The 24,976-nt window shown below is 40.8% G+C and overlaps 1 protein-coding gene across 2 annotated transcripts in view; it reads right to left on the reverse strand.

Moving 5' to 3' along the window:
• LOC144596719 (nuclear receptor-binding protein-like) overlaps positions 1-24,976 on the reverse strand; it is an 82,070-nt gene that overhangs the window by 11,630 nt on the left and 45,464 nt on the right. For both annotated transcript variants that reach the window (XM_078405441.1, XM_078405442.1), the window contains 7 exons: positions 12,786-12,869; positions 9,213-9,271; positions 7,025-7,123; positions 5,702-5,834; positions 2,852-2,954; positions 1,196-1,246; positions 871-1,006 (listed from right to left, as the gene is read on the reverse strand). In XM_078405441.1, the coding sequence (XP_078261567.1) occupies positions 871-1,006; positions 1,196-1,246; positions 2,852-2,954; positions 5,702-5,834; positions 7,025-7,123; positions 9,213-9,271; positions 12,786-12,869 (665 nt within the window). The remainder of the gene's footprint in view (positions 1-870; positions 1,007-1,195; positions 1,247-2,851; positions 2,955-5,701; positions 5,835-7,024; positions 7,124-9,212; positions 9,272-12,785; positions 12,870-24,976) is intronic.

Raw genomic sequence — 24,976 nt, forward strand, 5'->3', positions numbered from 1 at the left:
CAGCTACCTCCACTTTAACTACTTTGAATGAGCTAGACCACAACTCCCTGTTCAGAGAATTCTACAGATCCATAACCTTCTGCAAATGGTTTCTACAAACCAGAGTTTTAAACAACAGCCTCCATGCTTGAAATTATGACCCCTCATTTGAGATTATCACACAAGTGAAAACATCCCAAAATCTAACTCTTCAAGCCCCTTCAGGATTTTGGAAGTTCCAGTACGATCACCCCTCATTTTTCATCCTGGAACTCTGTTTCTCTTTCCACAGATGTTACTGGCCTGAAGAACATTTCCAGCATTTCTAATTTAATATTAAAGAATTGTTAGCCCATGTCCCTCAAAATTGAAACCCACTTTCATACTTCTTGCAAGCATGACAACAAATACATACAATTGCTTATTAGAACCAAATTGCTGAAATCAGGGGAAAATCAAGGCTTGAAACCAACTGAAATTGGATTCCTTTCCAAAACAGTGTGCAGGTGTTACAGTACATTCTGACCAGAATGCAAGTCAGTTCGAAAAGGTTACTTCAATGTGAACTAATTGGTGCTTGAGGTTGCGTGAGAGCTATGTTGCATGGAATAACAACAGACTAGGTACATAATGCTACTTCAACGTTGATTCACTATCCTGAAAATTAAAACCTAAACCAATCCCTATGAAAGAAAAATCATTAGAGGCCGCACGTGGTTCAAATAGGCCCTTCATCATTTCTCAAGTCAATTGGAAAGGACAACGCAGGAGGCTTTTCCAACTTCAGCATCATCTCCGAAAAGAGCATGCACAACGTTTTCACAGCAACAATCTCAGTTAGAAAGTAATTTGACCAAAGGGGAGAACTTTAATAGCATATGTCATTCTTACCTTCCTGGTCTCCAGTTCTGCAGGTTCAGGTGTAGGTGTTTTCACAGATGGTGGGACAATGGGTGATGTTACAGTCTCCTGCTGAGGTTGCTGAGGCATGGGCATCCCAAATGCAGTCAAAGGATAAATACCATTCCTTCAGGTTGAAGTTAAAGATCAAAGGTCACTGATATAACATGGTACAGAAAACAAATATACAACTTTCAGGAAAACAACTTCTGGAACATTCAACTTCACACATCTCTAAAATGAATAAACCTTGAATATAAAAACAATATAATCCAAGGTATAACAATTAAAATCAACCCTACCATGGAATTCTTACCTCACATCCTCTAAAAATTTATCTAACTCCAGTGCAGGGAACTGGGAGAATCTGTGGGAAAACAAAGACAACAAATGACATCCTCAAAATGTATAATCACAGCTCAATTTGAAATGAATGAAAAAAGAAGAGTTTTAAATTTGGGAGTTGGGCAAACTATATTAAGTGTCCAAAAATAAAAAAGGTTTGTTAGCTCAGGTTTATATTTTAGGTATAATCCAAATAAATCAATGGTTTAAAATACAGTAAATCCAATCAATGAACTTGCACTTCATTTGGTTGATTTCAGCCCTGTCAGTAAATTCCCATAACTTCTGATACCTGTACTAATCAAGAATCTGTCTCCGCCTAAAAAATATCCACTGACTTGACCTCCACAGCCTCTGTGGCAAAGAATTCCACAGATTCACCACCCTCTGATTAAAGAGAATTCTCCTCATCTCCTTCCTAAAAGAATAATGAGGCTATCCACTTAGGTTAGAAAAGTAGATATACTGAGTATTTATCAAATGGTGAGAGACTGGGAACTGCTGATATTCAGGAGGATCTGGATGCTCTTGTGCCCAGGTCACAACACTAACAAGCACATGCAGCAGGCAATTAATGCTGGAAATTAAAATAAATAAATAAATATTGATAGTAAGAATTCTAATGCACACCTAATGATTTCTTACTACTGTGACCACCCCTGATCCTTTGGCTGACAATTTTGCTCTCCTGACCCAAAAAGGGTATGAACCTGGTAGTGAGGGAATGCAGCAAAAAATTATCAAACTGGTTCATGGGATGTCAGGCAAGTCATATGCGGAGATATTGAGGGAGCTAAACCACTTTTCTTTCGAGTTTAAAACGTCGAGAAGTGACCATTGAAAAAAATAAAAGGACTTGATGGAGTGGACTTGCAGAGAATGTTTTCTTTGGTTGAAGAATCTAGAACTAGTCATTGAGAGTCTCAAAAATTGCTACCTCGGGGAGCTGCGGAGGTTCAACCATTGATACCAATAGATTTTTGAGATCAACAGATTTTCAGATGTTAAAGGAATTAAGGTATATGGAGACAAGGGAGAAAAATGGAAGACTAAAGATATCTATTATTTGTCGGGGTGTGATATAGAAGATCAGCTATCATCTTATGGAATGACAGAATAGGAACGGGGGGCAGAATGGCCTTTACCTGATCCTCATGATATTACTTGTGTTCTATTGAGGCTGTTCTTGAATCCCACAACAAGATTACATCACAGTTCTCCAGTGACGTGGGATAAATTCTGCATCTTCTATGCTGATTCACAATTAAACTGATACTCTTATGATGCATTTGACTAGACAACGTTTTGCTGATAAAACTTTGTGAAGTGAAGCATTGGATTGGAATTGGCATGTTGTCATAAGGTACCCCAAACTTTTCAAGCTATTGTGTTACTAGCCGCAACAAAAATCTAATTGCGGCACCAATTTCCATTTTCCTCACTTGCCCGTTGATTTAGATTCAACTCTGTATAACTGCACCAAACCCTAAAGTGTGGGCATGATAGTCGGTGAAGCTTGAACACAACATAATTTAAAGGCATCTTCTATGAGATGGCATTATGAAAATATGGGTAATAGTTCAATTCTTTCCAGTACCGATCTATAGGATGGATGTGCTTACAATACCTGATCTGTACCCCTTCTGCATCGTGGTGAAAAATTTCTGCTAGAACTGCAGTCATGTCGATGTTTTTTGTCATTTCTTCCAAAGCATTTTCAGGGATCATATCTATAAATAAGAACACCGAATTAAGACCACATCCACCCTGTAAATAGATAATCATTTCAATATAGCAAAAATTGTTCCAATCCTAAAACTAAATAAAAATGAACTGCCTTTCTTTAAAATAAATCGTTATAGCCAGATATCTTTCAAGTGAACACCCTCACCCCTTTCTGAAAATAGTGACAAAATCAAGTTGCAATGTTGATCATGGGGATTATTAATTTATATATTGACCAGAAATATCAGATGAGCAGAGGTTACATAGATAAGTTCAGAGCATGTCTTTAGGATGGTTTCTTACGAACACACACTCTGGAGCTAACCAGAAAGCAAGCCATGCTGCACCTGCCAAATGCAAATGCAATACAGTCTGAAGAAGGGTCTCGACCCGAAGCGTTACCCATCCCTTCTCTCCAGAGATGCTACCTGTCCCGCTGAGTTACTCCAGCATTTTGTCTAAATGCAATACATTATTGCAGGGCTTTGAGAGGCATTCTTGGAATTTAAGGCATTGAGGCAAAGTCAATACGGTTTGTACAGGTATAATCAAGATTTACCAAAATATTGGAGCTAACTAAAGAAGTAACATGCTGTGGACAAAGAGAACTCGATAAACAGATTGTTAAATGGCATTTGATAAGGTGCTGCATAAAAGGTTATTGCAGACAACAGAAATCCATTGCATAGAAAGTAAGGTGCTGGTATAGACCGAGGTTCCTGTCAAAATAGGTATCATTTTGTTTTATGGTTTGCACATTACAACTGGTGTATCACAGAGTACCAACATTTATATTTAAACATACGTTTTGTAAACGGATAAAGGCCCGAAGATATGCTTGTTAAATTTGCTAAGGACATAAAAATGACAGTAAAGTAAGTTGTGGAGGACACAAGGCACTCATAAAGGAAAACAAATAGATTAAGTGAATGGGCAAAGGCTAATGTGGAAAAATATGAAATTGGCCATTTGTCAGAAAAAAATTAAATGCGTCTTAATTAAGGATGTCTTACAAGGAAAGGTTGGACATGCTAAGCTTGTATCTAGTGGTGTTGAAGAATGAGACTTCTCGAAATACAGGATCTTGACAGGTTATACGTGGATGTTTCCTCTTAATGAGAGAATTTACAAATATCTGGGGATATTCTGCATAAAGTCAAATAAGGAGAAATAAAGAATGCTTATCTGAATGCATACAATAAGGTTTTCTTGAAAAATATATTGGTAAGTATATTGATAACATGGGTGTAAAATGTTGTTTTAGATCTTGTTTGGTGCAATGAGAAAGAGTTAATCAAGAACCTTGTTATGAAACGACCTTTAGGGAAGATTTTATACAGATTTGAAAACGTAGGTCAATTAGAAACTACAATCTAATTAAAGGAAACAGTGAAGATCCAAGGAGAAAGTTGGCTGTGGTCAATTAAAAGATATATTGAAAAATGTCATTCTACAGCCTTCATAATACTTCGAGAATAAGCTTATTTACTAACTTTGGGAGCTTTGGCCTCCATTTGCAACAAGCTTTTGGCCTTCCTGGCCAGCAGACCTTAGTCAGCTAAAATTGGTCATAACCTTTCCTCCACCCCTGACACTCAACACTGTGGCTCCTCAAGGTTCTGCTCAATCCCCTTTTACTTCTTGTGTACCCATGACTGTGCGGCCAAATACAGCACCAACCCGATCTTTAAGTTCGACGATGATACCTTTGTGGTCGACTAAAACAACACTAATGTTCTGGGAAGAGAGACTGGGAACCTAGTGTCATGGTGTTAGAACAACCTAGTTTTTAATGTCAGCAAGACAAAAGAGTTGATGTTGACCTAGGGAAGTAGGATGGAATTGAACGCAACACTGTCTTTGTCAACAGAACTGCTGCAGTGATGCTTGACAGCTGCAAGTTCCCAGGCATCCATATCACCAGCAACCTAACGTTGTCCCTTCACCCTGAAGGTCAAGAAAGCAAATCAGCACATTTACTTTCAAAGGCATCCAAGAAGATTCAGATCATCTACAAAGATTCCCTTGAACATCTGCAGACAAGGGGATGCAACACAGTCTGTTGTGACAACTGCTCTGCTTTTGACTGCCTGAACTTGGAGAATACAAACACAGCCCAGTCTATCACAGACATCAAACTATTTTGTGGCGTATTATAACAGGAAGGCTGGGAGTATCATCAAGCATGTCTGCCACAACTGGCCATGTCTTTTTCTCTCCCCTACCTTCTGAGAAGATACACAAAAGCCTGGGTGTCCAGACTTAGACAGCTCCACTGTCAGATTCTTGACCAAATCATCTTTTTCACACCCTCTTCCCAGAGGTCCTGCTACATAGCTGTAACTATCTCATTTGATTATTCCATTATTGTATTTTGGTTCTTTTAGCACTAATTCATATTCATCATTAATTGTATCATTGGTTATATATCATTACTATGTACACTGTTACTCCATGAGCTTTATGCAAACAAGGCGTATATGACAATAAAGTATGCTTCTTGATTCTCTGGAAGATATGTTCATTTCAAAAATAAATATCCAATAGTTAGAAACATCCCAATTCTTCCCTTGCAAACAAAAAAAAATCAATCAACGTAAAATATTTGGTACTTTCCTCTCCACTAGATCAGTTCACTTATTTATTTCAAACAATTCCTGGATTTATTTCAACTCGTGGACTTTAGGATTCATACCCAAACTTTTTCTCAAATGGTTTGAAGACAATAATTTGTGATTTCACAAGTACTTACGAGGATGACTGACGATGCAGTGTGCTGCTAACAACTTTAGTGAAGGTACTTCAAATAGAGCTGGGTGAAAGAGAAGTTCACGGGCAGTGGGTCGTTTAACAGGATCAACCTCCAAACATTTCTGAATAAATTCCTATCATGAAAGAAAAAATGCACTTACATGACTGATAATTATTGACATTTAATAATATCTCCTCATTGCCAGAAGCATCTTGTGATCCCACGTGCTCGAATTAAGGACATCCTCAACGTCTGACCACATATTCGGCGTAAACTGAGAATCTCTATTGATTCATATTTTTACCATCTCAAACCATTTATTTTACTAACTCAGTGTGTAGTTGTTTCAACCGTATGTTTTAAAATTCAAGCAGAAATGGGATTGCATTTTGTACAGGTGCATAATGACAAATCTTTAGTAGCCTGGCTTTCTCCTGTGTAACAGTCACACATTTACACACAAAAGATATTTGCATCAGCCATTTGGTATCAATTGTAATGACTTGCATCCAAAGTAATAATTCTTCAAAGTATCCAGTATTTCTTTCGTAGATGCAAATGTTCTTAAATCGGTTATCTTTAATGGAAAACTCATATTCTATTTTTTTTTAAACTGTTCCAAGCAACACTGCCAAAGATCACTCTTAAAGCCTTTATCCTTTGTTAACCAGATGAAATGGCGCTTACCGATATCTCTATCCAAACTCTAAATAATTAATGTCTAAAAATATATCATTTCAAAGGACATATAAACTGTTCTTTTAAATATTCTAGGTTATGGTGAACTTCAACTGTTTATGTAGACCTTCCATAAACAACTGATCTAATCATCTATTTCAATAAATACTAAGATAGCATAGAGTCAAACTAAAGAACAAATATTCTCGAGGAGATGTGGAGAGGTAAAATGAAGGTATACAAAGGAACTGGGGGATATAGGGGGAACGGAAAGGGAGGAGAACGGGGGGGGGGGGAGAGAGAGATATCCCCCTTCATTTGTTATAAGGTATGTAGCTGCAGACGTTGGAGAAACAGATGCTCTAGATCATAAGAAATGCATGCTACCAAGGTGATCAGATATGGTAGACCATTTCTTCATAACCAGTAGATGATAAGCTATAGCCGGTTAGAATCTGTGTAAATGTCACCTATTTGTTCTGGTTCAATTACATTGACTACATTGATACTATGGCCAAGAAAGCACCTACTCAAAATATTTAAATATACCCTAAAAGCTAAATCTATAGAATTCCTCTTAAAACACATTCTAATGAAAGCTAGAAACAATGTTTTCAAATTTAGTATAAATATTGCAATACATACTCTTTGCAGAGTGTCTTCAAGTAACTGAATTGCATTATTGATTGCTTCTTGTGACACATATGATGATTCACCATTACCCTGGATCTCCAATACTGCCATCTGGAACAATAAAAATATTGTCTGAAGAAGAGTCTCGACCCAAAACGTCACCCATTCCTTCTCTCCCGAGATGCTGCCTGACCTGCTGAGTTACTCCAGCATTTTGTGAACAATAAAAATAGTGATTGGTCGATTTGGAGAAATTGGACAAAGTTAACTTCAATTATTTGAAACATGAGTATTAAAATGAAACCTGTAGTATTCTGCTACTTTCCCCACTAACTTACTTTAAATAACAGAAATCACAAGAACGTTTCCATCAGAGTCACAACTCTCCAAAAGTGATTTCATAAGTTGACTACATTTCACGACAAGTTCAAAAGGCAACTTATTTTCCAGTTTCATTTTGCAGCGGATCAAGACCAAGAGTTAAATTGAAAGTTTCTATTTTAGTTCTTCCAAATAACTTTGTTTCGTACACAAGCTACAGAGAGGGCTCATACATTTTCTACACGCGTACATTTTATGTGCCCAGAGGTGTAAATGCACAAAGCACAATGTTGGTTCCACTTTCAAGCAAGCAAGATTTGCTTCTCTCTCACTAAGTTCAAATAAAGCTGACTTTTGAACATAGCTTAATACTGAGCTTGAGGTTGGTTTTGGCTAAAAGGGAGAATTTCTGAGGATAAAAATGCTATCCCAGATACATGTTGTTTTCCATAAAAAATTAGATTCACCCTCCCCAAACTGTGATTCCCATTGCTCCACCATTAAGGAGTGATTATTATTATTTCGTGTCACCACACAACTGTTTGTCAATAGCGAGCAAATTTTAATGCCACGTCGTTGGCCTCTGCAAGATCCTTTACAGTGCATGTGTCATGCAGCATGTCACAGCTCAGGAGATATTCCACAAAAATAAGGAGTGATGGGAATTGGACACTAATGGGCAGACCAATGGAAGTTGCTCTTGGTCTTGAAGTAGCAGCCTGGTTTTACAATAGACAGAAATCTACATTTTTCATACTCGGTTAGTTATCCTAAATGAATGACGGCTGATAAAATTAGTTTAGTTTATTATTGTCACGTGTAGCAAGGTACAGTAAAGAGAACAACCTGTCCCTAAACACAACTAAGACCAAGGAGCTAATTATCAACTTTAGAATGTCACAGAATGCGGAATACGCTCCAGTCTTCATCAACGGGGACAGAGTGGCGAGAGTGTCCAGCTTCAGGTTTCTGGGCGCACATATTTCAGAGGACCTCACATGGTCCACTAACTGCGCTAGTCAAGAAAGCACAGCAACGGCCGTTTTTCCTGAGAATGCTGAAACAGGGCGGTCTGCCCCAACAGTTACTGATAACCTTCTACCGCTGCACCACAGAGAGCATACTGACATACGGCATCTCTGTGTGGTATCTCAGCTGCACGGCAGCCGATAGGAGAGCTCTTCAGCGGGTCGTCTGCAGAGCGCAGAGGATCATTGGGATACAGCTACCATCCCTGGAGGACATCTACAAAGCACGCTGCCTCAGGAAAGCCACTAGCATCTACAAGGACTCCACACACTTATGCCACCGTCTGAACTACTTCCATCTGGCAGACGTTACAAGGCCTTCTACGCCCGCACCTCCAGACTAAGAAACAGCTTTATTCCTAGAGCTATAGCTGCTCTGAATCGGACCTGCTGAGAGCCCCCAATGATCTGTCTCTGCCCCAGGGGTCATCTGGCACAACTGACCCTGCATAAACCTTTTTTGCATTTAACCTTGTTTCCTTCTTTTTCCCCCTCCCTTTGTTGTTTTTGTTTTCGCCGTGATTTATACATTTTATAGCATCGATAAGGAAGTGACATTCTTAATCTCGTTGTACTTGTACAATGACAATAAAGATATTGTATTGTATTGTAACAGGCAACAGATTATTTAAAAATCAAAATTAAAACCCTGAACATACCATACCAGAATTATTCATCATAACCAAGCTCCATTTGGGAGGGATAAAGAAGAAAATAAACAATTGCCCCTTTTTAAACTAAAACCACGGACGGTTTTAAAAAAATCAAAAAGACAAGCTCATAACCTAATACAATCCCACGTAATTTCTCCTTTCACTCAAATGCAAATTTCAACCATAATTACAACATACCTCTAATGCACACATTCCAAATGAGTAAATATCAACAGCCGTAGTCACATTTGTTACAGCTGTAAAAGACAAAAGCTGCATTAGAATGCTAAGTTCCAGTTTAAAAAACTCATTCAAGGATTTTAATGCTCCAGAAGCAAGTCTTAAATTGGCTTCTGGATAGCACAGTGGCACTATACACATTGGTGCACCTAGTAGAAGTGCCTCACAGCTTCAGGGACCCAAATTATATCTGAAATATTTATACATTCTTCTCGCAACCATGCACCCCACATCCCAAAAGAAATGTGCAATATAGTAAATTAAATAGCCACTAAGTTGCTCTTGTATATTGATGAGTGTTACAATCTGTGACGGGTGATTCATGAGAGTGTGGAGAGAAGAAAATGGGCTGGGGTAGGATTTGTGCTAAAATAGGTACCCAATGGTTAGTGCAGTTCCTAAATCTTCCAGTCAGTCCCCCAGTTAAACATAGAAACAAGGAACTGCAGATGCTGCTTTACAAAAAAAAAGACACTAAGTGCTGAAGTAACTCAGAGGGTCAGGCAGCATCTCTGGAGAACATAAATAAGTGTCGTTTCAGGTTTGGACCTTCTTCAGACCGATTGTGGGGGGCGGGGGTTGATGGAAGGTGGAGGCGAAAAGGGACACAACAAAGCCAAGCAAGTAATAGGTGGATACAGGTGAGGGCATTTTGATCGACAGTCAGTTGGACAAAGGCCAGAGATGAAAAGACAGAAGGGTCCAGACAAAAGGTTTGAAGAGTTGCAAATAGTGAACCTAGAAAAATGAATGTAGGAAGGGGAGACGGCGAAGCGGAATAGGTGTAAATCCAAGTGGAGCACAGGGAAGAGGGAAGAAAGGGGAGGGGATGGGAAAGAAGGGGGAGGGGGAGGCTGGGGGGTTATCCGAAATTGGAGAATTCAATGTTCATACCGTTAGGTTGCAAGCTACCCAAGCAGAATGCGAGGTGCTGTTCCCACCCTTCATCCGCTTGGGTAGCTGACACCCCAACTGTATAAATATTACATTCTCCAATTTTAGGTAACTACAACCCCCTTCAACCACCTTCTTCTCCCAGAATGCCCCTCCACCCCCCCTTCTCCTGTGCCCTTCCTGGACTCGTACCTCTCTCCCCTCTCCCCCAACCCTTCCAGCTACATTCCCTCCTCTAGCTTTACAATTCACAATTCTTCAATCCTTTTATCTTGCACCTTCTGTCTTTTCATCTCTGGCCTTTGCCCAATCATCTACCTATCAAACCCCCACCCCACATCTATATCCACCTATTACCTGCCAGGCTTTGTTCTGCACCTCTTCTCTTCCAGCTTTCAATCCCCCTCCCACAATCAGTCTGAAGAAGGGGCCTGACTAGAAAGTTCACCTGTCCATGTTCTCCAGAGATGCTGTTAGACCCACCGAGTTACTCCAGCATTTTCACTTCCCCAGTTCACTACCCAATTAAACAAAAAATTGTTTCATTAGACCCTTGCAGACCTGGTTAAGGATCACTTGCGACAAATATTTAGTTTTGTTGAAGCTTGGAAACAGGCCCTTTGGATGACTGAGTTCACGCCAACCATCAATCACTCATTCATACTAGTTCTATGTTTTCCCCCTTTCTCGTCCACTCCCTGCTAACTAGGGGCAATTTACAGAGGTTAATCAACCTACAAACCTGCATATTGTTGGGATGTGGGAGGAAACCGGAGCACCTAGAGGACACCCACAATGTCACGGGGAGAACGTGCAAACCCCATACACTCAGCACCCGAGGTCAGGATCGAACCTGGGTCTCTGATGCTGAGGCAGCAGCTCTACCAGTATGCCACCCTAGTTTAGACAAAAAAATGTTTGGTACATAGAACATTAAATAGTATAGCAAAGGAACAGGCACTTCAGCCCAGAAGGTCCATGTCGAACATGATGCCAAGTTAAACTAATCTCCTCTGATAGCCATGAGTCTATCCAAAAGCTTCTTATATGTTACCATTGTAACTAAACATTGCAAACTGAATGTAGCATGGGCATCAGTACTGGGGATGTTGGCCTGGAAGAGGACAGTGATGTTAATTTGCTTACCCTTCCTGTGGATTTGGACGATTTTTCATGGACAGTGTTAGTGGTATCTTTTCAGTGTTTTTAGGTGTTTGCTATAGGTATTCAGGTCTTAGGAGTAAATAGGGGGGCAGAGATCGCCGATACCCAGTAGAATACGAGTTTTATGCCAGGTCTTTAGTCTTGATCTTCAAATAGCCTTGCCCTCAGTCAATCAAAGGCTGTGTTGGCACATTAAAGGTCATACTGAATTACATTATTGATGATCAATTTTATTATTGGCTTTTGCCAAGAGGTGGCTTCTGAGACACCAGGCATGGTCTACATTTTCCAGGGTAATTAAGTTGTTTATATGAATGGGGAAAAGGAACAAAGGTCCACCATGGAGATCCATGGCACTGTATATATACCCCCTGTGGCACAAAGCAATAATATGCTTTAAAGGCAAAATTAAACATTTCCTTTATGATGTCTCTCGATAGGATCACTGATCAATACTACTTATTTTTCCATATGATGCAAGGCTTTTTTAGTTAAAATAATGCAAGCTAATGTTTCTTTTTGACAACAAAAGTTTTGATTAAAGTTATGCTTGATGCATTCTCTTTTTGAAATATATCATAATTTTAATGTTAAGACCTATACGATGATATCTCAGTCATTGTTTTAGTGTAGATCATACTTCAGCAAATACATTCAAAGTTTTGTTATGCAAGATTGGTGAGAGAAAGAGGTAGGTTGCCTGGGGAAACTTGCAACAATGGAAGACTGTTCAACCACCATGTTTTTCCTCAAATTAATTTATCAAATAAAATCCATTAGAAACCTTTCCTTTAGAAATGGCATAGTCGTCTTCAGACAGAGATAGACAAATTCTTGATTGGAACGGGTGTCAAGGGTTATGGGGAGAAGGCAGGAAAATGGGATTTGGAGGCAGAGAACAGCCATGATTGAATGGCAGTGGACACGATGGGCCGAATGGCCTAATTCTACTCCTATACCTCGTGAACTTGTCTTACCAGAACAAGCTTCAGGAAAATTACATAAGTATTCTATAAATTAAGATTTAAAAAAAATTTAACCACAGGTAGAACATAAAATTAGCTTGCATCTTAATAATTCTTTAAATCTAAATAACTAGTTATTTATTTGAATGGGGAAAGGGAACAAAGATCCACGGTGAAGAGCCATGGCATAGTATGTGACATTAAGCTTAAGTATAAGTATTCCCAATGTGATATGAGGAATCCAGCATCATTGTGTTATTCTTAAGCAAGAATAGCTAAGAATGATTTAAAAATTGACATTTGATATGCAGCCAAAAACAGCACATTCAATCTTCTTTTGTAGGAACTTTCCAATAGGTTACGTGAAAGAACAATCAAGAGAAATTTGAAGATGGCATTTAGTAATGAAAAACCTCTACCCCATTTGTAAGCAACAATGATTTTGTCCCATTTAAAATCAATAATCAATCCACATTGATAGTGATTAATGGTTGTGATTTGCCCTTACCTCCATATTCAGGGGCAAAAAAGTGCAGGTTTTTCTGTTCCTCTCTACAGGTTTTCACATGGTTATTAATTGTATCAGGTGCCACTGCAAAATAAGGTTTAGAGGTTAGATGGAAGTAATGAAAAAGCTTATGCACTGTTCTACTTTATTATTCAATCTAAAGCAGGGGATCAAAACATTGTACAAGATATTTGCCTAACTAACCGAAGGTCTTGACTTGTTGCTGTGTACAGTCCAGTGAATTCAGAAAAGCTACATGATGGTCATGATTTTCTCAAAATTGCTTTCCATTGGCAAGTAAGGTCAACGAGTTCCAGAATGAACTCATAGGAAAACCACAACCAAGGTCCAGATGCATATCCACTCATTAGTAACTACATTTTACTTCAATTGACATAATATAGTGCACTTCAGCTCATTGCTGGAATGTGATTTGTGATTTGATTTGTGGGCTCAGCTTCAGAAATTGATGACTCTGAGATCTTGAATATAATGGGCACATGGCAAGCTCAGAGTAAGGTCTGAGAAATTGAAAGCAGCTGAAATGGAGGTGCGAGTGCATGGAAATGAGTGTGCATCATGGCCTGGTCTAGTCCATTACAATGGAGGCATGATATTGCCATTTCTGTTGCTATTTACCAGAAACATATCAAATTTGTAATTTCCAGTGTCTTTTGGATATCAATTTCACTTCAGGGGATTAGAAACAGAATGTAGGTAGTCCCCAGGTTACACAAGTGTTCCATGCCTGTGCTGATTTTTCTGCAAGTCAAAAACTGTTTTTTGTAGCTACCCTAATCGTTTCACTCTACATACTTGCTATAATTCTTTAATATATTTAATATTCATCCTACTACTTTACATAATTAGACAAATGGAATGTGTACTGCGTCCTGTCATGAAAGAAGAGCACAAAGCAATATCTTGAAAATTTCTTTAAAACATAAAGGAGAATTTGCATAAAGTTGGATTTCTGCAAGTCAAGTCAGCTGGAACCCAGGAAGTCTCTGTACACACTTCAACTGAAGATAATGTTACCAACTAAATTGAAACATGGTGTTCAGTCATTTTTCTGAAATTAGCCACTCTCATATTAAAGATCTTGAGAAATTAAAGTAAAAAATAAATGTATTAAATCTGCACAGAAAAACTTCCCACAAAAAAAGCAACTGCTTACATGAAACATACCACCCAGTTTTGATGGCTGTTTCATCTAAGAAAATCTTTCATCCCAATTATTTAAAGTTCAGTGGATTACATCACTCCACAATTTCTTAGTGTGACTAAATCATTCACATCTGCAATATATTTCAATTCCTTATTTCAGTAATGTCACTCATTATTAACACAGGTCCCACGTTGAGGTAAATTGAACACTGATCATCTCACAAATGGACAATAGGTGCAGGAGGAGGCCATTCGGCCCTTCGAACCAGCACCGCCATTCAATGTGATCATGGCTGATCATTCTCAATCAGTACCCCGTTCCTGCCTTCTCCCCATACCCCGACTCCACTATCCTTAAGAGCTCTATCTAGCTTTCTCTTGAAATATTTACTAAACAACTAATATCGAAATAGGCTGTGCATCTAGAGTGATTAAAAAATATATATATTTTCAAATTTTGTGATTAATGCATTCCTACGCTGGAAATATGTCTTTCTTCAGTCAGTTTCACTAAATAAGCAATACCAGGAAGCTCAGATTCTGTCATACAACCATCATTCAGGTAATTAATAGATAAGAGTATTTTTAGATAATCAAAAATGTAGATAATTGCAAGAATTATCAATAAATGAAAGCAAAGCTCCGTCAATTCCCTAATATAGTAAAGTAACGAGGTAGAAATAAGATTATCCTTGCATCTAGGCTATGAATTGAACCAACCACAGCTAATAAACAAGGGTAGAGATCATGTTTTGTGTTGTGACTCACTTCCCCATTCTACACAGCCTCTCTCACATCTAAAATACATGGGAGAAAATGCTCTTCGCTTGTCTGCATGGACAAAGATCTCATAGCACTAAATGTGGAAAATGCTTGATGAACACTCCATCCACTTATTTTAGGTATTATGTTGCTGGGACTGGTTACAGAATGCAGCAACTCAAGACTTATGTAGCAACACTCATGCCTTCCCAACCAAACCACCCACTTCTCCGACACTTTTCCAACATCCACAGGAGATGCAACACCTGCTTCCTCAAATTGATCTAGGGACCCCAGCTGCCCTTCTAGGTGAGACAGAGGTTTACATGCATCTTCTTCCACACATCCATCTAGGATCCCAATTGCCCTTCCAGGTGAGAGATACACATGCACCTCCTCCAACCTCATCTATTGCATTTGGTGCTCCAGATTTGGCCTCCTTCTCATCGGCAAGACAAAACATAGACTCGGTGACAATGTTGCTAAACACTTATCATCAGTCCACTAAGGCCAGCTGGATCAGCCAATTGCTAACTATATGAACATCCCTTCCCATACCAAATCGCCTGTCCTGGACCTCCTCCATTGCCAAAGTGAAGACATGCAAATTGGAGTAACAGCACTTCATATTCTGCTTGAGTAGCTTACAACCCAAAGGCATAAACATGGAATTCTCTAATTTTAGCTAACATCCCACCCTGTTTTCCCCTGCCCCCCTTTCCCCCTCTTTCTTGTGTCTCACCCTGGAATGCATCCATTCCTCTCACTATCCTGCCCTCTGTCCCCGACCTCGTACTCCATTCTATTCCCTTTCACCTATTCCTCTGGCTTTAGATCTCTTCTCCTTATGTGACACCCTCTGGCCTGCCAATCAAACCAGCCTCATTTGTATTACCTATCACTTTCCATGCTGTCATCATCATCATCATCATATATATACAGCCGGAAACAGGCCTTTTCGGCCCTCCAAGTCGTGCCGCCCAGTGATCCCCGTATATTAACACTATCCTACACCCACTAGGGACAATTTTTTAAAAACATTTACCCAGCCAATTAACCTACATACCTGTACGTCTTTGGAGTGTGGGAGGAAACCGAAGATCTCGGAGAAAACCCACGCCGGTCACGGGGAGAACATACAAACTCCTTACAGTGCAGCACCCGTAGTCAGGATCGAACCTGAGTCTCCGGCGCTGCATTCGCTGTAAAGCAGCAACTCTACCGCTGCGCTACCGTGCCGCCCAGCCAGAGGTCATGCCCCCACCTCTTTTCTAGCATTCACTCCCCCCCACCCCACTCCACTACGATCAATCCGCAGAATGGTGTGGAGCCAAAGTGTTGTCAATTCATGTCCTCCACAGCTGTTGCTTGACCTGCTAAATTAATCTTTTTTTAAATTTATAAACCTCCATTTATGGTTCCTTGGTAGACACAAAATGCTGGAGTAACTCAGCATCTCAGGTGAGAAGGAATGGGTGATGTTTCGGGTCAAGACCCTTCTTCAGACTGATGTCAGGGGAGGGACAAAGATAGGATGTAGTAGGAGACAGGAAGACTAGTGGGAGAACTGGGAAGGTAAAGGGGAAAGAGAGGGACGGAGGAATAATCTGAAGTTAGAGAAGTTAATGTTCATACCGCTGGGGTGTAAACTGCCCAAGCGAAATATGAGACGCTGTTCCTCCAATTTGCGCTAGGCCTCACTATGACAATGGAGGAGGCCCATGACAAAAAGGTCAGACTGGGAATGGGAGATGGAGTTGAAGTGCTGAGCCACTGGGAGATCAGGTTGGTTAAGGCGGACTGAGCGAAGATGTTGAGCGAAATGAACGCCGAGCCTGCGTTGTCTCGCTGATGTAGAGAAGTTGACATCTGGAACAGCGGATGCAATAGATGAGGTTGGAGGAGGTGCAGGTGAACCTCTGCCTCACCTGGAAAGACTGTTTGGGTCCTCGGATGGGGTCGATGGGGGGGGGGGTAAAGGGACAGGTGTTCCTACACATCTATGGTTCCATGTGTCACCATATTACTAAGCTCACCATCTCCTTCCTGTAGTCAGTCTTGTCAATGGAGTTAAAGCAGCATTTGGCTGGACACTTGTGAGTATATACAAGGGGGTATATACAGAGCCTTATGGGATTGTTGAGAATTATCATGGATGTACTTGTCGTCTATCCTCTCCGAGTGTGGTCTATGGGTCAGAAGTTGAAGATCCATTTACCAAAGGGGGTGCTGAATCCTAGGTCCAGGAGCTTCGAGGAGTTTGGTTGGAATTTGTGTTTAAGGCAAAACTATGGTCAATAAATAGGAGTCTTACATACGTGTCCTCATTATTTAGATGTTGCAGCGACAAGAGTCGCACCAGACACACGGCATCTGCCATGGACCTGTTGTGGCGGTTGGCACATTGCAGTACATCAAGGGCACTGTGGAATCTGGAGATAATGTGCCCCACCAACCAGCCCCTCAAACTACTTCATGAGGGTGGATGTCAGAGCCACCATATAGTAGTCATTGAAGCATGTCACGTTATTTAACTTTCATGCTGGGATGAATCGTTGTCTTAAATCTGATAGGAACCTCAGATTGCAGTTTTAAGATTTTACATTGGGATAAATTGGACAGGGAGCAGGGGGTACTAAATTGGAGTAAGGATGATTGCAATCTTTTTAGGCAGGAGGTAGCGAGAGAAAATGAGGAGTATTTGTTATTGGGTAAGTCCACATCTGAAATGTGGGAGTCATTTAAAGGCCAGGTGATCAAAGTTCAGAACTGGCATGTTACAGTAAAGAGATACTACAAAGATGACAAGGTAAGGGAACTTTGAACGACCAAAGAGGTAGTAAACCTGGTCAAAAAGAAAAAGGAAATGTGCATAAGGCTTCAGAAGATAGATCAGAAGATTCTTTGAGGAATATATTGCAGAGAGAAAAGAATAAGCAGGCAATTAGAAGGGCCAAAAGGGGCCATGAAGTCTTTGGCAAGTTGGATTAAAGAAAATGGCAAGATTTTTATACATACTTTAAAAACAATAGGTTAATCAGAAAGATGGTGGAACCATTCAAGGATAAAGGAGGGAATATGTGCTTGCAGTCAGAGGATGTAGGCCAGGTAACAAACTAATACATTGCATCTGTATTCACCAAGGAGGATATTGAGATCAGTGTGGAGAATAATATGTAAGGGCAGATCAAGGAGATGATGTTGGGGCTCTTAAACAGCATTAAGGTGAATAAATTCCCATGGCCTGATGGGATCTATTCCAGGTTATTAAAAGAAATGGGGAGATTGCAGGAGCCGTGACAAAGATCATTGGAAATTCTCCAGAGGACTGGAAAGTAACCAATATTGCTCCTTTGTTTAAGAAGGGAAGTAATGAGAATATAAGAATGTGAGCTTCACGTCAATGGTAGAGAAGCTAATAGAGACAATTCTCCAGGATAGAATTTATTCCCATTTGGAAGGAAATGGGCAAATTAGGGACAGTATGGCTTTGTACCCAGCAGGTAATGTCCTACAAACTTGATAAGAGTTTTGTTTTAAGGTGATGTCGGTGATCGATAAGATAGGAACTGGATAGATTTTATTCACCCATTGTCTCTGTGATTAAGATGCACAGGATTCTCGGTGATTTAGTCATATGGATTCAGAACTGGCTTAGTCTTTAATGACAGAGGGTCGCAGTGGAAGGGCAAAATTCTGGCTGGAGGCCTGTCACCACAGGGATCTGTGTTGTTTACGATGTATACAAATTATTTGGATTAGTTGGTAAGTTTGCAGATGACACCAAGACTGCTGGAGTTGTGAACAGTGAGGAAGGCTGTCAAAGTACAGCACGATTCAGATTAACGACAGAAACGGCAGATGGAATGTAATCCGAGCAAGTGTGAGGTGTTGTACTTTGCAAGGTCGAATGCAAGGAGAAGATATATGGTTGATAGCAAGACACTTAAAAGCATCAATGTGCGGAGGGCTCTTGGGATCCAGTACAAAATCCCTGAAAGTGATAACACAAGGCGGCAAATGGTATGCTCTCCTTCATTGGTCAGAGCATTGAGAATAAGAGCCAGGAAGTCATGATGAAGCTCTATAAGACTTTGGTTTAGTGCATTTGGAATATGGCGTGTAGTTTAGGTCACCCCATTTCCAGAAGAATGGGAAGTTTTTGCAGAAGAGGTTTACTAGAATGTTGCCTGGATTCGTGGGTGCTCACCACAAGGAGAGGTTGAACAAATTTGGGTTTTGTTTTCGTAAGCTGGATATTGAGAGGAAATTTAATGGAGGTATATACATTTACTAGGCGCAGATAGGATACACAGTCAGAAGCTTTTTCTCAGGGTGGAAATGTCCAAGGTTTGAGAGCATAAGTTTGAGGTATGTGTAGGAAGGAACTGCAGATACTGGTTTAAACCAAAGATAGACACAAAAAGCTGGAGTAACTCAGCGGGACAGGCAGCATCTCTGGAGGAAGGGAATGGGTGACGTTTTGAGTCGAGATCCTTCTTCAGACAGAAGGCAAGTGGCCGAAGATTAAAAGAGATGTGCTTTTTTTTATATACACAGAGGGTGGTAGGTAACCGGAACACAGTGCCAGGAGTGGTGGCGGAGGCAGATTCCGTAGAGGTGTTCAAGAGAATTTTAGATAGGCTTCTGGTGTGAAACGGGTCATGTGCAGGCAGATGAGATTAGTTTATCATGACATCATGTTCAGCACAGTTAATGTGGGCCGAGGGACCTATTCGTATGCTTTACTTTTCTATGCTTATGTTTTTGAAAGTTCAAGGTTCTATGTAATGCACATAATTGAATACTGCCGTGTATCCTCATGGTCACAAGATTCAATTGCTCAGCATACTTATAAACGGAATCATTTCAACACCAGCTGATCAAGATGTTTCTATTTGGATGGTCAGACGAACCTAGCACGAAATGCACGTGCGCAATCTTTCTAATCATATTTTGCTGGGATAAATCTCACAATAGATTTATAATGGATATACCTCAGAAGGCAGTGGAGGCCAGTTCGTTGGATGCTTTCAAGAGAGAGCTGGATAGAGCTCTTAAGGATAGTGGAGTGAGGGGGTATGGGGAGAAGGCAGGAACGGGGTACTGATTGAGAGTGATCAGCCATGATCGCATTGAATGGCGGTGCTGGCTCGAAGGGCTGAATGGCCTACTCCTGCACCTATTGTCTATTGTCTATAAAACCTTATTTAGAAATTTTAATAAATTAATAAATGTTGGTACCTGTTTAGATTTGGTTAATAACAAAACAGCCACAAACAAACTCAACATTAATCTAATCTTCAAAAATGAAACTACAAAAAAGATCATCTATCACCATATAAAATTGGAATGAGAAATGGATCAAATGAGAAATGAATCCAACCAAAATATACGAGTGTATATCCTCCATTTAGCATTTAGCATATTCACCTGCCTTCTCCCTGCAGTCCCATGTTATTATTTCTTTTAAAACAACCACAGTAAAACTCTAGGAGAGGAGGTTCAGTCTGAAGAAGGCTCTCGAACCAAAACGTCACCCATTCCTTGTCTCCAGAGATGCTGCCTGACCCGCTGAGTTACTCCAGCATTTTGTGTCTATCCACAGTAAAACTCGGACAGTCCAGAATCTGACAGCTGGTAACGTTTAGCAGACCAAGCAGCCTCTGTGGGAAAATAAGCCAAGTTAACCGTTTTGGTCAAAGACTGGCTGTTAGAAAGGTAATTTATTGAAGGGTCAAGTCGAAGACCTGTCCTGGTGCAGGGTGTTGACCTGAAATGTTAACACTTGTTCTCCTCACAGCATCACAATTCCTGACTTATTTGCAGCATTTTGTTTCAGGAAATAATTCCCTTTGAAAATACAGACCTCTGGGAACTAGTGTTTATAGTTCAGAATTTTGCAAAACACCTCAAAAGGTTTACTGTGTATAAAGAGAACAAGGAATTGAAAACTGAAAATGATCATAACACTTCAATTGTTTCAATTTAAAATAACGTTTTCTGGAAGATCCATCATACACAAATAGTGTAGAACCTCAGAACATTCGCTTGCTGCTCTATTTTTGTAACAATACTCCATAATGCTCATCTACTTCTCTCATTTAGCTGCACTCATGACCTTAAAGAGATACATTTCTTACAGGAGTGGGAACATTTCTGAATTACTTCATTGTCTGTTAACCACTGAAATGCAGATTATGAAAATTACTCCGTAATTCATCAATTTATAGAAGGGATGCACTCCTGGAAAACATTTTTTGATGAGTGAAATTACATAAATTAAGACAACTAGCCAAAATTGGTACATTGAAATCGGAGGTGCTGAGAGTGGCAGACTAATTATTTAAAGCAGCTTTGTAAATCAAAATCACATGCTGCAAAGGGTCAAAATGCACTTTAGCAAAAATGTGCAAATCAAACATTCAGAAATTAAGGACTGTATATATTGATCCATTATCAGATCCTCAGTAGTAAGTAGAAGACACAAAGGATGCTTAAATTCTAATTTCATTGCCAAGTTAGCATGTTATTTTAAAAAAATGGCAAAACATGTAGATTGGGATGAGGAATTTCAAATGCAAGGTTGGATAAGAGAAGATCACGAAGATCTCCTTTGGGCAAACAAGTTCAAAATGATGCTTAATCAAGTTTGTACCAGAAAAGCTGTTCCCATTAATGTGATTGGTCGCAGATCAGGGCCACAGATCTACAATGTTGTGTCATTATCCTGGGGACGGAGTGAAAGTTGGGGTGATGCGATAACGGCATGAAACTTGGTATTTGTAAAGGTGATGCAAATAGATTTGAGACAAGGCTTTCAGAAGGAAACAGCATAAACAAAGGATGGAAAATAATTTGTAGTACAGATGGTGTGCTGTATCGTCAGCTGTGTTGTTTTTCTGTTACTTTAAACCAAGGCATAACCTGGTTTCAAAAATAGAAACGTATCCCAGTAAATTAACTTAAAGACAACTCGTGCCACTTGTCTCATTCCTTGGCCTTACCATTTCAACTAAAATAGATCTAGTTATTACCACATTGCTTATTATAGGTGTATAGCGCCTGTTATAGACAATACACAATAGGTGTAGGAGTAAGCCATTCAGCCCTTCGAGCCAGCACCGCCATTTAGTGTGATCATGGCTGATCATTCACAATCAGTACCCCGTTCCTGCCTTCTCCCCATACCCCCTGACTCCGCTAACTTTAAGGGCTCTATCTAGCTCTCTCTTGAAAGCATCCAGAGAATTGGCCTCCACTGCCTTCTGAGGCAGAGAATTCCACAGATTTACAACTCTCCGACTGAAAAAGATTTTCCTCTTCTCCGTTATAAATGGCCTACCCCTTATTCTTAAACTGTGGCCCCTGGTTCTGGACTCCCCCAATATTGGGAACATGTTTCCTGCCTCTAACGTGTCCAATCCCTTAATAATCTTATATGTTTCAATAAGATTCCCTCCCATCCTTCGAAATTTCAGCGTATACAAGCCTAATCGCTCCAGTTGTTCACATATGACAGTCCCGCCATTCCGGGAATTAACCTAGTAAACCTACGCTGCACGCACTCAATAGCAAGAATGTCCTTCCTCAAATCTGGAGACCAAAACTGCACACAGTACTCCAGGTGCGGTCTCACCGGGGCCCTGTACAACAGCAGAAGGACCTCTTTGCTCCTACACTCAACTCCTCTTGTCATAAAGGCCAACATGCCATTAGCTTTCTTCACTGCCTGCTGTACCTGCATGCTAACTTTAAGTGACTGAAGAACAAGGACACCCAAGGTATCACAAAATGCTGGAGTACCTCAGCAGGTCAGGCAGCATCTAGGAGAGAGGGAATGGGTGATGTTTCAGGTTGAGACCTTTCTTCAGACTGATGTCAGGGGGGGCGGGACAAAGAAAGGATGTAGGTGGAGACAGGAAGACAGTGGGAGAACTGGGAAGGGGGAGGGGAAGAGAGGGACAGAGGTACTATCTAAAGTTGGAGAAGTCAATGTTCATACCGCTGGGCTGTCGGCTGCCCAAGCAAAATATGAGGTGCTGTTCCTCCAATTTCCTCACTATGGAACTGGAGGAGGCCCATGACAGAAAGGTCAGACTGGGAGTGGGAGAGGGAGTTGAAGTGCTCAGCCACTGGGAGATCAGGTTGGTTAAGGCGGAATGAGCGAAGGTATTGAGCGAAACGATCGCCGAGTCCGCGTTTGGTGTCGCTGATGTAAAGTTGACATCTAGAGCAGCGGATACAATAGATGAGGTTGGAGGAGGTGCAGGCGAGCCTCTGTCTCACCTGGAAAGACAATTTGGGACCTTGGATGAAGTCGAGGAGGGAGGTAAAGGGACAGGTGTTGCATCTCCTGTGGTTGCAGGGAAAAGTGCCTGGGGAGGGGATGGTTTGGGTATGAAGGGACGAGTGGACCAGGGAGTTACGGAGGGAACGGTCTCTGCGATACTCTCACTAGGGCCTCCTCTATATCCCGCAGCTCCGCTCTTGCTCCCCCTCCCCCCATTCGTAACAAGGACAGAATCCCCCCTGTCCTCACCTTCCACCCCATCAGCCAGCGTATTCAACAAATCATCCTCCCACATTTCCCTCACCTCCAACGGGACCCCACTACTGGCCACATCTTCCCATCTCCTCCCCTTTCGGCGTTCCGTAGAGACCGTTCCCTCCGTAACTCCCTGGTCCATTGTCCAAATGTTCTGCAATTTCTTATTTTATAATTGACTCCAGCATCTTCCCCACCACTGACGTCAGGCTAACTGGTCTATAATTTCCCGTTTTCTCTCTCCCTCCTTTCTTAAAAAGTGGGATAACATTAGCTACCCTCCAATCGACAGGAACTGATCCTGAATCTATAGAACATTGGAAAATTATCACCAGTGCCTCCACGATTTCTCGAGCCACTTCCTTAAGTACCCTGGGATGCAGACCATCAGGCCCTGTGGATTTATCAGCCTTCAGTCCCATCAGTCTACCCAACACCATTTCTTGCCTAATGTGAATTTCCTTCAGTTCCTCCGTCACCCGAGGACCTCTGTTCACTAGTACATCTGGGAGATTGTGTCTTCCTTAGTGAAGATAGATCCAAAGTACCTGTTCAACTCGTCTGCCATTTCCTTGTTCCCCATAATAAGTTCACCTGCTTCTGTCTTAACTATTTTGTCTTAACTATTTTTTTCCTCTTCACATACCTAAAGAAGCTTTTACTAACCTCCTTTATATTTTTGGCTAGCTTACCTTCATACCTCATCTTTTCTCCCCGTCTCGCCTTTTTAGTTATCTTCTGTTGCTCTTTAAAAGTCCCAATCCTCCGGCTTCCTGCTCATCTTTGCTATGTTATACTTCTTCATTTTTATACTGTCCTTGACTTCCCTTGTCAGCCACGGTTGCCTCTTACTCCTCTTAGAATATTTCTTCTTCTTTGGAATGAACTGATCCTGCACCTTCTGTATTATTCCCAGAAATACCTGCCATTGTTGTTCCACCGTCTTCCCTGCTAGTCAACTCTGGCCAGCTCCTCTCTCATGCCTCCATAGTCCCCCTTGCACAACTGCAATTCTGACACTTCCGATTTTCCCTTTTCCCTCTCAAATTGTAGATTAAAACGTATCATATTATGATCATTACCTCCTAATGGCTCTTTTACCTTGAGTTCCCTTATCAAATCCGGTTCATTACACAACACGAAATCCAGAATTGCCTTCTCCCTTGTAGGCTCCAGTACAAACTGCTCTAAGAATCAAACTCGGAGGCACTCCACAAACTCCCTTTCCTTGTTCATTATCAAGCTGATTTTCCCAGCATGTTGAAATCTCCCTGTTGCTTCTACATCTATAATATTGGTTCAACCACTAATACTTGATTTGCTGTAATATTCAACAATATCAAGTTTGCAGATGCTACAAATGTGGGTGGTATTGCAGATAGTGAAGATGGTTATGAAAAATCGCAGAAGGATCTTGATCGGTTGGCCAGGCGGGCTGAAGAATGGTTGACGGAATTTAATAGAGAGAAATGCGAGGTGCTGCATTTTGGGAAGTCTGACATGGGCAGGACCTACACAGTAAATGGTAGTCCTCTGGGTAATATTGTAGAGCAGAGGGATTTAGGAGTGTGGTTCCTCAAATGTCGAGTCGCAGGTAGATAAGATGGTCAAAAAGGCTTTTGGCACTTTGGCCTTCATTAGTCAGGGTATTGAGTGTAGAACTTGGGAGACCATATTGCAATTGTATAAGACATTGGTGAGACCGCATTTAGAA

The sequence above is a fragment of the Rhinoraja longicauda genome, chromosome 9, assembly GCF_053455715.1.
Source record: "Rhinoraja longicauda isolate Sanriku21f chromosome 9, sRhiLon1.1, whole genome shotgun sequence".
NCBI classification, from domain to species: domain Eukaryota; kingdom Metazoa; phylum Chordata; class Chondrichthyes; order Rajiformes; family Arhynchobatidae; genus Rhinoraja; species Rhinoraja longicauda.